The sequence below is a fragment of the Hyperoodon ampullatus genome (assembly GCF_949752795.1).
Source record: "Hyperoodon ampullatus genome assembly, chromosome: 10".
NCBI classification, from domain to species: domain Eukaryota; kingdom Metazoa; phylum Chordata; class Mammalia; order Artiodactyla; family Ziphiidae; genus Hyperoodon; species Hyperoodon ampullatus.
In genome coordinates this window covers 35,927,544-35,940,634 of record NC_136923.1, presented here as the reverse complement: position 1 = coordinate 35,940,634, position 13,091 = coordinate 35,927,544, and the positions used below count along the sequence as shown (strand labels likewise).

Below are 13,091 nucleotides of genomic sequence, written 5' to 3'. Positions count from 1 at the left end.
CTAAAGGGAAATGAGAGGCTCTATCCCCCTCAGAAGGGGGAGGACCCCTGCCTGAAACTGCCCTGTGTGAAAATCCTCTTCCTCACCTCCCATCAGTACCCAGTGAGAGGGAGCCATGTAGTCACAACTCGGAAAGGCATTCTCACGAGTATCTTTGTAATGCCTGTAAGCTCACAGCTGTGCCTGCGCCCTTCAGCTGCACCCCCCCATATGCTAACCCCATACCCACTTGGGACTCACCTGATATCACCTCTGTGGGGCCTTCCCAGACTCCCCAAGGTGTGTTCCCCTGACTGCCTTCCCTCTGTTGTCACACCTACATGCTGGCTTGCAGTTGCCATCTCTCCTGCCCAACAGCGGACTCCTTGAAGGCCAGAGAAGCCCAGCACCAGGGCACTGCAGCAGGCCTCCAAGCTTAGAAAACCAACCAAACCAACGCAACTCAGCCAAGTACTGCCTTGCGTTTACATCAGGTGGAAAGAATAAAGCAAGCTCCTAAATTGTGTCTCTGCTGCATTAGTTGTGTGCCTGTCAGGGTCTCTGAGAGTGCAGGGGGCCTGGCTTAGGACGTGCCATGGAGCGTGGGCCGGAAGGAGGAGACCCACCCTCGTGTGTGGGCCATGGGGAGAGATTAGCTGTGCTCCACGTGGCCCCACCATAGTTCTACTAAAGTGAAATCATCTCACAGCATTTTACCCACTGTAATACACTCTGCTTGCTTGCTTTCCTCTGCTTTTTCCCTTAGATCCAGTGCCATCTCTGTTGTGAAGATCCTGAGAGTCTTAAGGGTCCTGAGACCGCTCAGGGCAATCAACAGAGCAAAAGGACTTAAGGTTTGGATTCCTCTCCAGGCTGGGCTGGCTTTGGTTGGGGTTAGCTGTCATCACTGATTTTTCTGGGCCGGGACTGGGTTGAGGCCTGATGGATTTTCCAGTGAGCTTTGCCTCTGAAAAGAACATTTCTGACCAATGAAGCTGCCTCTGCTAAGTGCTGGTAGTGTTTTTCAAGTTATTATTTTACTCACAGACTTAGAGAATGATCTTATGGTTACCATGGGGGGAAGGGTAGGGGGAGGGATAGATTGGGAGTTTGGGATTGACATGTACACACTGCTATATTTAAAATAAAATGGCTTTCCATGAAAAAAGTTATTATTTTTTAAATTTTTTGTTAATTTAAGATGTTTTTCTTTATTTGATTACTGTTCACACTTCATTACTTTTTTCATTATTAATAGTATTCCTTTGGGTTTCTTTTAGTCTTTAAATCTGTTCTTGTGCAGTTTGTACAAAAGCCCAGAGGGTTTACATTTTCCTAAGTCGTCTTATGGGGTACAGGGCCCTGTGGGCCTGTGTGCCAGGTAGTGCTGTACCCCACGGCATTTCTTCTGACTGAGCTCACTGCTTTGGAGGAAGCCAAGGAGGGACCTGCTTACAGGATGTTCCTCCCAGGTGGCCATAATGCACTGGGGGTAATTCCATAGATAACTACCTGAAACGCGAAGCATAAGGGACTGTCAGGTAGGAAAATAATATAAAAATGCGTATAATCATAGGAAATCTTGGCTGGTATTAGTTCATCCCGTGGCTAAAGTAACACAGGGAAGTAACGCTCCCCTGTCCCCTCCCCACCCCCTCTCCCTAGCACGTGGTCCAGTGCGTCTTTGTGGCCATCCGGACAATTGGCAACATCATGATCGTCACCACCCTCCTCCAGTTCATGTTTGCCTGCATCGGGGTGCAGCTCTTCAAGGTACAGGGAAGGGCCTTCAAGCATGGAGCCCAGCCCGTCTTCTTCAGGCAGAGCCCACATTTGACTGTCTGTCTGTTTTGTATCCAGGGAAAGTTTTATCGATGCACAGATGAAGCCAAAAGTAACCCCGAAGAATGCAGGTGAGTGTCCTGAACGTGGGAGTGGGGAATTTGGAAGAACAGATAAAAAGCTTCGAGAATCCGCTCGTGCTAGCATTTCAGAAGTTTTTGTTGTGGAGGACAAGAGGCCTGAGAGCTCAGCTCATGGCTGGAGACATGGAAGGGTTTTGTTTTGAGGTGAAATTCACATAACGTAAAATCAACCATTTCAAACTGTACAGTTCAGTGACGTTTCATACAATCACATTGTGGAGGGAGCACCACTTCTGTCTAGTTCCAAAGCTTTTCCTCACCCTTAAGGCATGGACGGATGACTTCTGACGTTTGGTACAGAATCAGTAAACTGGGGGAGAGAGTGGGCTCTAAAACGTAAAATAACAATTATGAAATGCTCCCCAAAACCTCCCCCTACAGCCACGTATCCAGTTTTTTCCTCAAACCAGAACTTGAAGCTTAACTTCCTGGAGTTCAGGATCTGGCCACCCTCTTCTGACAGGTCCCAGGATGCTTCTTTCTCCTTGCTCCCGTCATCCACATCTTGGCCATATGTTCGTTCACAGTAATGGGCAGAGGAGAGAGCAGGTGGCATATACTCATTCCTCTTATCCCAATGCATCCAGAAGACTGTGAAGGTAGACACGGAGACCATTGCCTGAAGTTCTGAGACCTTAGAAGCATAGATGTCCCTGTGTCCCTGTCCTTTTGAGATGTCACCAGGCAAGGCTGGCCTGCTTGCACTGTGTTCATTGAGGGTTTCTTTTCAGCAGAAGGTGCAGTCAGAGAGCACCAAAGGCCATGTGACTGTGGCAGCGCACCTCAGGGGCCCCGTTCACGCTCTGGGGTGGGGGGCGCCCACGGAGGTGACAGCACAGCAGCCGCGTGAAGACGCTTTCCCTTCCCTCGCTAAGTCGGCCTTCTCATCCGTGAAATAGAGACATTCTAGGAGAAGTACTGTGTGCCAGCGATTATAGAATTGTTTTGGAAAGAAAACTGGGAATATTGTTAGTATAAGAGAAGGAATTTGATTAAAACTAAAATGTAGATGAGAGGATGCCTGGGCTTGTTTCCCAGAGCTTGTGGAATTCTGCATGGCCAAAACATTGCACACTTTGAGGCCATTGTATGAGGGATGGTTCTTGTTCGGTAGTTTTCATTTGTGATCAGGCTGGGTGTCTGCCTGGTTACTCTGGAGAATACTCATTTAGTCATGGCTGCACGGTTATTTGAACCGTAGAGTAGGCTAAATGCAGGGCAAGATACGGAGAAACGCAGGCTGTGCCATGCTCAGAACAGTGGCCTGGCCGGGGGAGGGATCGGGCAGTGTGACAGATTCCACATCCTGCCAGGGTGACCGCCCACTTCCTTTCCTCTCTAGGGGGCTCTTCATCCTCTACAAGGATGGGGATGTCGATAGCCCTGTGGTCCGTGAGAGGATCTGGCAAAACAGCGATTTCAACTTTGACAACGTCCTCTCAGCTATGATGGCTCTGTTCACGGTCTCCACGTTCGAGGGCTGGCCCGCGTGAGTACCGAGATCGTTTGTCTCCCAGGGACGCTCCTGCTGCTTGGCGGGCACTCTGGGCTGAGCCGTCTCTCCTGGAGAGCGAGTCCTGCTGCTCTTCTCCAGTTTTGTAGGCCTTTTCTATGACTTTTTAACTTTGGACCACTTATCACTCACTTCCTGGCCCACAGGGCTCCTCTGTCTGATTAGGCAAAAGATTAACCCCTGTGGGCAGCCAGGACTCTCGGATTTGGGCAGCTGGGGTGGTGGAAGGTGGGTATCTCTCAGCGGGCTCCTGGGGGGGCATCACTGGATGTGGATGGGGAGTCCCCAGAGGCATTTTTCAGGCCAGCTCCCGTGTCACCTCATCAGTAAAGCTGCCACTACACTGTTCCTAGAGAGGCCCTTGATAGCGTCCCAGACCATTGATTCATTTGTTCATTCACTCCTAGTAATGTACGAATACGTGCCATTGTGCCACGTCTTTCACTGCCGCGCCTGCTGGCTCATTCATAAAGTGTGCTCTGGATACCAACTCCATGTAACATGCTGTACTAAGCCCTGTGGAAGAAACAGAGCTGTCTGGATGTGGTTTCCCCTTTCAAAGCCCACGTTCAGTCAGTGTCCTCAGCCAAGCCAAGCGGGAGGGTCCTGGTGTGTCAGAGACGCAGCATAGGGTCCTGAGGAATGGCTAGGATTTTGATGGGTGAGGGAAGAAAAGTGGAAAGAAGGTAGAATACGAAAGGGGAGCTCTTGTGCGTTTGTTGTTCTCTGCTCTCTGATGGCCCCCCAGCTCCTGCCACCACAACATATATACGTTGATAGAGTTCTGAGTGTCAAGTTCTCATGCCCAGAGGGGGATGGACAGGCTGGCAGGACTCTCTGGATGTGTGGGGTGTCTGCGAAGTAGAAGGACAGTTGGGTGGGGCTTGTTCATTGGTGGATTGGTCCTGCGAGAAGACGAGTATGGAGTGAGAGCCTGCACTCTACAGAGGCGCTAGCTGTGGTCACAGGTTTTAAACACCGCACTTTAGTAAATCTGGGTGGCAGCTGGCACCAGGGATGGCAGGGAAATGAACAAACTTGGGGCTTGGGGCTCAGGGGAGGTGGGCTCAACTCCTGCTCTGCCCCCAGGACTGTGACCTGGGCACTTAGATCCCTCTCTGAGCTTCCGTAAGACAGGGACGACCGTATGTCCACCTTTCCAGATGGATGTGAAAGCACCTAGCACAGTGCATGCCTCGGGTGGGTGCCTGGAAGGGCTGAATCTGCATCAGAATGAGCGTACATTGCATTGGAGGCTGTTGCAGTAATTGCCCCTCTTTCTGCTCAGAGTTCTGCCTGGCACATATTTAATTTTAGTGCTTGTTTCAGTTTGGGGAACCTCTCATAGTGCTTTGGAAATGCCCTGGCCGCTCGCTCGTTGTCTTGTGTTTACAGCTTTCAGTTCCACCAGTGTCTTCCATGTGATGTCCTTCCTCTCTTCTGTCTGTGACTAGAAAGGAGCATTATTGGATATTTGTAAAATCTTTTCCTGTCTTCAAAGCAGTCAGTCCACAAATATATCCCAGGTGTTCCCTCCGCCAGGTGCCGGGCTGATTGGCCTAATGCTCGAGAGGCTTCCTGAGGGACCTCCACGTGTCCCGGGGCCTTGGGGTGGGCTCCCAGTGAGGGGTCCGACCGTCAGTGCCCACAGAGGTGGTCAGAAGCCAGCGGGGCTGGGCTGCTGGCCGAGCGGCGCGGTGCTCACTGGATCCTGTGCTCTCCAGGTTGCTGTACAAAGCCATTGACTCGAACGGAGAGAACGTCGGCCCCATCTACAACTACCGCGTGGAGATCTCCATCTTCTTCATCATCTACATCATCATCGTAGCATTCTTCATGATGAACATCTTTGTGGGCTTCGTCATCGTCACATTTCAGGAGCAGGGGGAGAAAGAGTATAAGAACTGTGAGCTGGACAAAAATCAGGTTAAAGTCACACACTGTTTGGGCTTCTGTCCCTTGAGCCAAAGAGGACTGATTTCTCTTTTCACAGCTTCCTGCATGTACAGAGAAGGGTGCCCACCTGCTCTCTCTCCCTGGGGCTTGGGCCCTGCTCAGAGCACACTGTCAGCCATTGTGAGTCATCAGTGTGGAGGGTTAGTTTCCCAGATGCAGATTAGGCTGTAATTTTGAAATTTACCCCCAGACATGTGAGTGAGAAGTCAGGATACCTAGGCCACCTTCTGTGGTCATGACCCACTAGTGACAGCTCAGAGTCATGTAGGATGGTGTGGCCTGGGGCCAGGAAGCACCCAGTGATGCTTGCACAGTCCCTCCCAAGGGATAGCCTTTTATCTCCTCAACCTCGGGACTATTGACATTTGAGGCTGGATAATTCTTTGTCATGCTTGCTGTGCATGGTTGAGAAGCCTCCCTGGCCTCTACCCACTAGATTCCAGTAGCACCTTCTGCCCCCCACCCTCATTCCCGCTCCATTTTTGGTGACAACCAAAAATATCTCCAGACATTGTCAAATGTACCCTGGTTGAGAACCATTGACTTAGGAGGAAGTACCCTATCACACCACCGGGAAAGTCGCTAACTTTAAACTTGGGACTAAGATGGCACTGGCATCACTCTCTTGATCTAGCACCTTGTTTTAACCAGTCTGTTAGGTGCAGGGGCCTTTGGCTCTGATCGTGTGATGATGCGAGGGGGACAGGAGACCTGTCTGGTCCTGTTCTACCTGTACCTGCTCTGTGACTGTGGGTGTGCCTCCGCCTCCTGTCTGGGCTGTCTCCCTTCTCTCTAAATTGAGGGCATTAAGGAATTACTTTTAAAGGTATTTTTCAGCCCTAAAAGATAGTCTGTGAGATCGAGATTCTGTTCTGGGAGTTTCCCCCAGGCCCTCTATCAGTAGCCATCTCTGTTTGATGGTTACATAGAGAGCAAGAATCATCTGCCAGCCTGGGCTTCCTGGCGGGAAGTCGCCGTGCATGGTGAGGCCGTCTGTCTCAGGCTGCAGCATCGCCACTGGGGGAAACAGGAGGACAGCTTGGTTTATAGGAAGACGTTGCTGTGAATTGTCAGGGCGTCCCTGCAGATTTTATCAGTGACGGTCTGAGGGAGGCCTGGCCCAGCTCTTCACCCCTCCCGACCCCCGCCAAGGAAGAAGAGTGTCAGGGCAAGACCCAGGCAGAACCAGAGCTGAAACTAGGTCACCAGGAGGTCCAGGATAGACTCCAGTCAGGGGTCTCAAGAGTCAGCATGTGAGGTCACAGCAGGGCCAGGTCCTGGACAGAGAGAGCCTGTGGTTGGTCTGGGCCTAGGAGTAAGGAGGGTATGATGCTGAAAAGGCTTTTGGGGCTGGAGACTCCCTCTGGGCTTGCTGCAAAGGGTGGACCGGTCTCGGCCCCAGCATCAGTGGGCGGGGCAGTGCTCTGGCCATCATCACGGACCATGTCCTGGGGGTTCTAAGATGAACACGACAAGCTCCTGAGCCTCAAAAGCTCTCAGACAGACACACAGCTCACTCACCATTAGACACTTAGGGTTAACATGCTCGTTCTGGTTTCTGGTAGGCGTCTTGTATGGGTCCATTCTGGAGCAGCCATGGGACCTCCAATCTCAGGGCGTCAGCCCAGCCCCTCTGGTTCTTGAGGATTTCTTTGCCTCTCGTTACTTGGCTTCCTTCCCTGGGCAGGAGAACTACAGATGTACTCCACCAGCATCAGGAAGGGCAGGGATAAGACGTGGGTCAAGGCTTTGCATCTCTGCTTAATGCACCGCCGGACCTCAGTCTTTTAATAAGTGAAATGGAAGCAAACTGGGTGCACTGCTTACCCTCAAAGGCTGCTGTGAGTACCAGATGAGGTGATGGAGCTGGGGGCCCTTTGTCAGTGATGCTGAGTGGTACCTGTGCGGGGTGCGCTGGTGGTTTCCCCTCGTTCTCGCTCCCTCCCAGTAGGTGTGCACCAGCTTTTCAGGGCAGACGAGAACTGTGTCCTTCTTCCATAGACGTGCTCAGGATCCCCGTTGCTCTTTTCTGCCATTGCAGCGTCAGTGTGTTGAATACGCCTTGAAAGCACGTCCCTTGCGGAGATACATCCCCAAAAACCCCTACCAGTACAAGTTCTGGTACGTGGTGAACTCCTCGCCTTTCGAATACATGATGTTTGTCCTCATCATGCTCAACACCCTCTGCTTGGCCATGCAGGTAAAAATGGAGACAGCCGCGTGGATCACGTCTGGGCCTTCGGTGCAGCCCCATGCCCCAAATTCTGAGGGTGGAATGCCACCTCCTCACAGGAGGAAGGGTTTGAATATCTGATGAGTCTGGGCTGTAGTTTGGCCAGACTCCCATTCTGGCTAATAGTTGCCATGGCAGGAGTTTACAATCACTCTTCTGCATAAGAGACTGTACAGCGTGACCATAAGTGACATTTCTGTGGAGCCCTAGCATGGCTTGCAGGCCTGTAAACCTTTACTGTGGGCTTCTGTGGCCAGGGAGTGGTTGTGGACTAAAGCTCTGTCTGTGTGGAAATGAACAGGCAGGGTCTTCAGTCCTGACTTGACTCCTTAGCAGCTGGGTGACCCGGAGAAAGTTATTTAAATCCCCCGAGCCTGGCTTTGTCAATTGGTAAAGTGGGAAACAAAGTTTATGCTGGGTAATTTGTGTCAGGCACTTTGCTCTGGGCCTGTCACAGAGTGTCATTCCTGTCCTCAAGTCACTCTCAGCATGGCAGTGGGGAGTCTTCTGGTCCGTGGAGTACTGAGTTTGACCTGCCTGACAGTGACTCTTTGCTCACTCTGGGGGCAAGGAAGGCAGCTCACTTCAATTGGCCACGTTGGATTACAGAGCGGTATTGATAGTGAACGTTTCCAGCACTTGCGTTGTCCAGTGGATATTGCACTAGGACAAGAGTGGCCAAGGTCTAGATTCAGTTTCCCACTGGCTCTAAGAACTTGAGCAAATCAAACCAACTCCCAGTGCTGTCTGGAAGATGAGTGTAAAGACAGCCAAGTGTATGTTTTCTGGCCCTTTCCTTAAATTTAAGAATTCCTTATGAATGAGGACCCTCTGCTGATGTAGGGAAAAGCATGGAGGCAAGATAACAGTGCCTTTGATTGAATATAGGCCTAAATGGCATATAATGTATCCTAACCGAATCCTACCTTTGTCCATAGACCTGTGGGTGTGTTCTGCATCGTGCCTGGGTCAAGGCCCTGAGTAGAAACCCTGCTGGGAGAAAGGGTGGATTCCCTTTATTCCGAGCAGAGGAAGTGGATGTCTTTCCCCTTCATCGTTTGGTCACCCTCATCTTGTCAGGGGCCCCTGTGCTTTGTGGGGCGCCAACCATGTGCCCTCGCAGGGTCAGTGGAATCACTGGGAGAGGGTGCTGGACCAGGGAGGTTGCCTCGCTGTCCATGTGGCAGGCGGACGGACGCCTGCAGGGGGTGGCGGGCTGGGGAGCCTCCTTTTGCGAGTCTGGAGCGGACCCCTGAGAACTGTGCCTCTGCTTCCATCCACAGCACTACGAGCAGTCCAAGATGTTTAATGATGCCATGGACATCCTGAACATGGTCTTCACGGGGGTGTTCACTGTCGAGATGGTTTTGAAAGTCATTGCATTTAAACCTAAGGTGAGTTGCTGAACCCACTTGTCAGAGGCTGTAGCTGAATCACTCCAAAGAATCACCCACTTCCTGTTAGTCTTGTGTTATTGGATTATGCTGAATTGTTCTGGCCGTTAACGAGCTTATTCCCTGAGAACGTTAAAATCTGCTTAGGGCATCTGTGTACGTACGGGAAAATGAATCTGCGAGAACAAAACCTCACAAAAACAATTCTGAGAAAAAGAAGAAGAGAGAATTAGGAATTTGCAGAATGGAGATTGTTTTGAAACCTGATTTCTGTTTCTAGAAGAGCGTGTGTCAGACTGTCTCAAGAAAACTCGCCTCATTACTTGAGCATTGGAGACATTGTTTTCACATAACCCATCAGAAATAATTCGGCCCTGATTTTACTTTTACATTTCCAGCACAAAGACTTTGGTTTTCTTTGTTCTTGGTCTACAGCATCTTTTTCACCTTTTATGGAAAATTCTACCAGCTGCAGACCTCTCACAGCCATACCATCTTTCGTTTGTTTAATTTAGAAAAATTTCACTTGACTTTAAGACAAAACAAGACATGAGCCTTTTAAACTGTGTTGGACTGCTCTGCATATTATGTCTCCTTTAGGACAGAGTGACTCCAGTCCACAGTTGTCAACGTCTGTAGCGTAAGAGACAGATAGTGTAGTGTCGAAGAGCACGCACCATTCTGGGACCAGACTGGATTCAAATCCCCAAGCAAGTTGTCGATACTTCACTGCTCTGTGCCTCCATTTCCTCACCCATGAAATGAGGGCGCTAGTAGTCCTACTTCATAGGGCAGTTTGGAGGAGTAAGAATCACTCTGTGTGCCACGCTTACAAGAGTGCTCGGCATGTAGCCCCATGCTGTAGACGTGTCAGGACTGTTACTATGACGACCACCATCCCCATCATCAAGTGATGATGTTCCCTCGTCCTAAAACCCTAGACGGAGGAGCAGATCCTGGCCGAGCTGTGAGACATTTGACCCTCAGTTTCTTCTCTAGCAAAGCCTCCGCCCATCAGAGTTAGAGAATGAGTTCAGTGACCCCAGTGTCTGTTCATCAGGGTGTAAGGTATCTGACAACACTAATTTAAGTAAGACTCAGATTATGAAATGACGGTTTCACATACTCCATCCGTAAGTGGAATTCTAATTCAGAACTGTTCCTTCCTTTAATTTGAATTAATTCCTATGCAATCTTTATCAGATCTTTGTGGACCAAAAAGAAAAGACGCTTGTAAGTGATCGATCGGAGTGATTGCAGTGGGGTCAAACTTGGCATTTTTGCATGGCCAGATGCTAATTACTGTGACTTGTCCATATCTCCACACATGCACATTCTTCCCCGCCCCCACCAAACTCTTCTGAATATCCTTTGAGATTTTTGGTTTGCTTCCCTTTCCCCTTTCCGTCTTTGATCAACATTTGTCTGGACTGATGGAAAGGTTGCAGAGTAAGAACTCCAGAAGCACTTGATCAAGGCAACATGGCACATTTATTTATCTATGCAGCATTTCCTAGATCCCCTTGCCATGTCTTGCCCTGCCTGGTGATTAAGCTCTGAGAAGGCACATTTGTCCATGGCATGTGTGAGTCCGTGTGTGTCTGCGTGTGCACTGTCAGCGGCTGTGTCCGGTGAACCACTGATACCAAACCTGGGAGGAGAGTTCAGTGGCGTGTAAACAGGCTGGTGAGGCCGAGGGGAAATGAGTAGCTAATTTATAATCAGTACTGATCGCTCAGAGTTTTTAAATGAGTGATTTCCACTAGAAATTGTGCCGCTTCGTAGTTTTCCTCCACAAGGTATTTTCACAGCAGAAGACAACCTCAGATTACAAGCGAGAAAAATTTTAAAACAGCAATAGCAGCACCTCTACGCTTGAGGGACACTGTCACTGCATTTGCGAAGCAGATGGATTTGGTGTTGTGACGGTGTGTCTGGAGGAGCCGGAGAGAGTCATTTCACCAAGAAGCAAAGCTCTTCTTAAAACGCTTCCTGACTCTCCTGTCTCCTCTTTGGTGTTAGCAAAGCAAGGCCAGGCGAGTAGTCTTCCACAAAGAAGTCAGCGAGGCCCTCCTACCCATCAGAGGGGCAGTGGGGCTGAGGAGGCGCGTTGCAAAGGTGGCAGGAGGAAGCCTCTCTGTGAGGAGATGGCCAGAGGGGCAGAGGGCTGGGAACCTGGCCCATAAGCTTCATCTCAGAAAGTCTTTGTCTCTCCTGGGGAGCTTTTTCACAGGGTCCTTTGGGGCTGTGTTCTCCACAGTGAGGGGCGCATGTTCTGGGAGAACTGGTCAGCATCTGTCAGGAGAGACAGGGTTGCAGCTGTTTTGTAATAGAAATACAGAGGGTGAAGTTAGAATCCTTCCTGGGAGGTGAGAGGCCATCATAGGGGGAAGGGTTCAAACAAGTGGAGGATCCCGACTCCTTTTATACTCAAGGGCCTGACTGGTAAAGGGGGCCTCCTGAGTGAAAGCCCATTTAGAGGGATGTGGTCCGAGCTGGGAGCTTCCCTGGTGGGGAGGTGGGATCACTCCAGGGGAAAAGTTGTTCTGAGTGTGGGTTAGGCAAGCATGGAAGGTGGGGAGACGCCAAAGAGCCAAGGAAGGAGGGCCGAGCAAGCAGGCTGCTCAGGGGGTTGTGTCGGCTCCCCAGGGAAGACCCACCCATCGGGCATCGACCTCGTGCGCTTGGAGCGACTGAGCCGCCCTAGGGTTTTGAGAGGTGGGCCATGATGTAGATAAGAGCCAAGTCCTGTTCCCCTGGCCTTCCCCTCCAGTACTCCCAAGGGGCAGCCGCTGGACTTCTCAAGTGAATTCTCTTGCTACAAGGAAGGAGATTGAAGAAGAAGGGCTTTGTCCAAAGTACTGGCTCCCGTAGGTCTAAGGAGCACTTCTGATTTGTCTGAGGTTCCTTCTTTGTGCTTCCAGAAGCCGCCCATCTGATGTTTTGTCCAGCACCTGTTCAAGTACGTTACCTGCCTCCATGTGGGCTTTTCCTCAGGGAGCCATACTTTGTTCCCAAGTCTTAGACCTCGAAGCATTTGGATCTTGGTTCTACACTTGACCCTTGAACAACATGCGGGTTAATCTGAGTATTACTTAGAGCCACCGCTCCCTATCCCAGGTTTCTCTGCACCCATTGATTCATCCAACCACAAACCACACAGGGCTGTGGTATTTACTCTTGAAAAACATCCATGTGTATGTGGACACGCACAGTTCAAAGCCACATTGTTCAAGCGTCAACTGTACCTTGAAAATGTCTAATTGACCTGCTTAGCCACTTGAGCTTGGAAAACGTTGAGAGTTACTGGGTTTGGGGAAAGAAGAAAGTGCTTTAGTGCTGTGCTCGTGCTTTTGTGCAGAGCAGATATGTCGTGGACACTGGGTCACCTGGCCCCATATGCCTCCCAGAACAGCACTCCCTCCCCCAGGGTCCCTGGCAGGAATAAGGCTGCTTAATCAGCCCCAGCAATTTTCCTGGAGCACATTCTGCACCTCCTGGGAAGAAACCCTGACACTATCTTTTCAGTTCTTCAGTGATCACATATATATATATATATATATATATATATATATATATATATATATATATATATACACATATCTCATAAATGTATCTCAGTGATTTATTTTAATGCCAAATAATGCTTGAGAGGAAATATTAACTCTCCTTAACTAGAACTTGATGTCAGACTCCTTCATGGGCTCAGCCTATCCCTTCAAGGCCGGGGTATCCCAGAGCTCCCTCCTGGTCCCCTTCTCCCCTGATAAGGTGCATGCACGCCCAGGGCCTCAGTGGCCAGCTCGTATCACCCCAGCCTCCGCCGCCCTCCTCCCTCTTGCATCCCTTGACTGCTGAACCATCCCCTGCCTCTGGCCTCAGCACCCCCCCTTCATCTTCCACACACTCCCTTTGTAAACCAAAAGCTGACCACGTCACCTGTTGTATGAAAAAAAAAGGTAATGTCATAGTCGAAAATTCAGAGTTCTGCACCAAACACTAGTGCACTTACGTTTCTGCCTCACTTCCGGCCGCGTGCTCCCAGCCATTCCTCCTCTGCACCCCATCCCCACTGTTACCATGCGGGACCT

General features: G+C 50.3%; 1 protein-coding gene across 5 annotated transcripts in view; it reads left to right on the top strand.

The window, feature by feature from the left end:
• The window catches only part of CACNA1D (calcium voltage-gated channel subunit alpha1 D), a gene marked incomplete at both ends in the record, with an annotated part of 464,657 nt that overhangs the window by 400,050 nt on the left and 51,516 nt on the right, over positions 1 to 13,091 (top strand). For all 5 annotated transcript variants that reach the window (XM_079713181.1, XM_079713184.1, XM_079713182.1 and 2 more), the window contains 7 exons: positions 746 to 833; positions 1,645 to 1,752; positions 1,840 to 1,892; positions 3,247 to 3,393; positions 5,142 to 5,343; positions 7,415 to 7,573; positions 8,890 to 9,000. In XM_079713181.1, the coding sequence (XP_079569307.1) occupies positions 746 to 833; positions 1,645 to 1,752; positions 1,840 to 1,892; positions 3,247 to 3,393; positions 5,142 to 5,343; positions 7,415 to 7,573; positions 8,890 to 9,000 (868 nt within the window). The remainder of the gene's footprint in view (positions 1 to 745; positions 834 to 1,644; positions 1,753 to 1,839; positions 1,893 to 3,246; positions 3,394 to 5,141; positions 5,344 to 7,414; positions 7,574 to 8,889; positions 9,001 to 13,091) is intronic.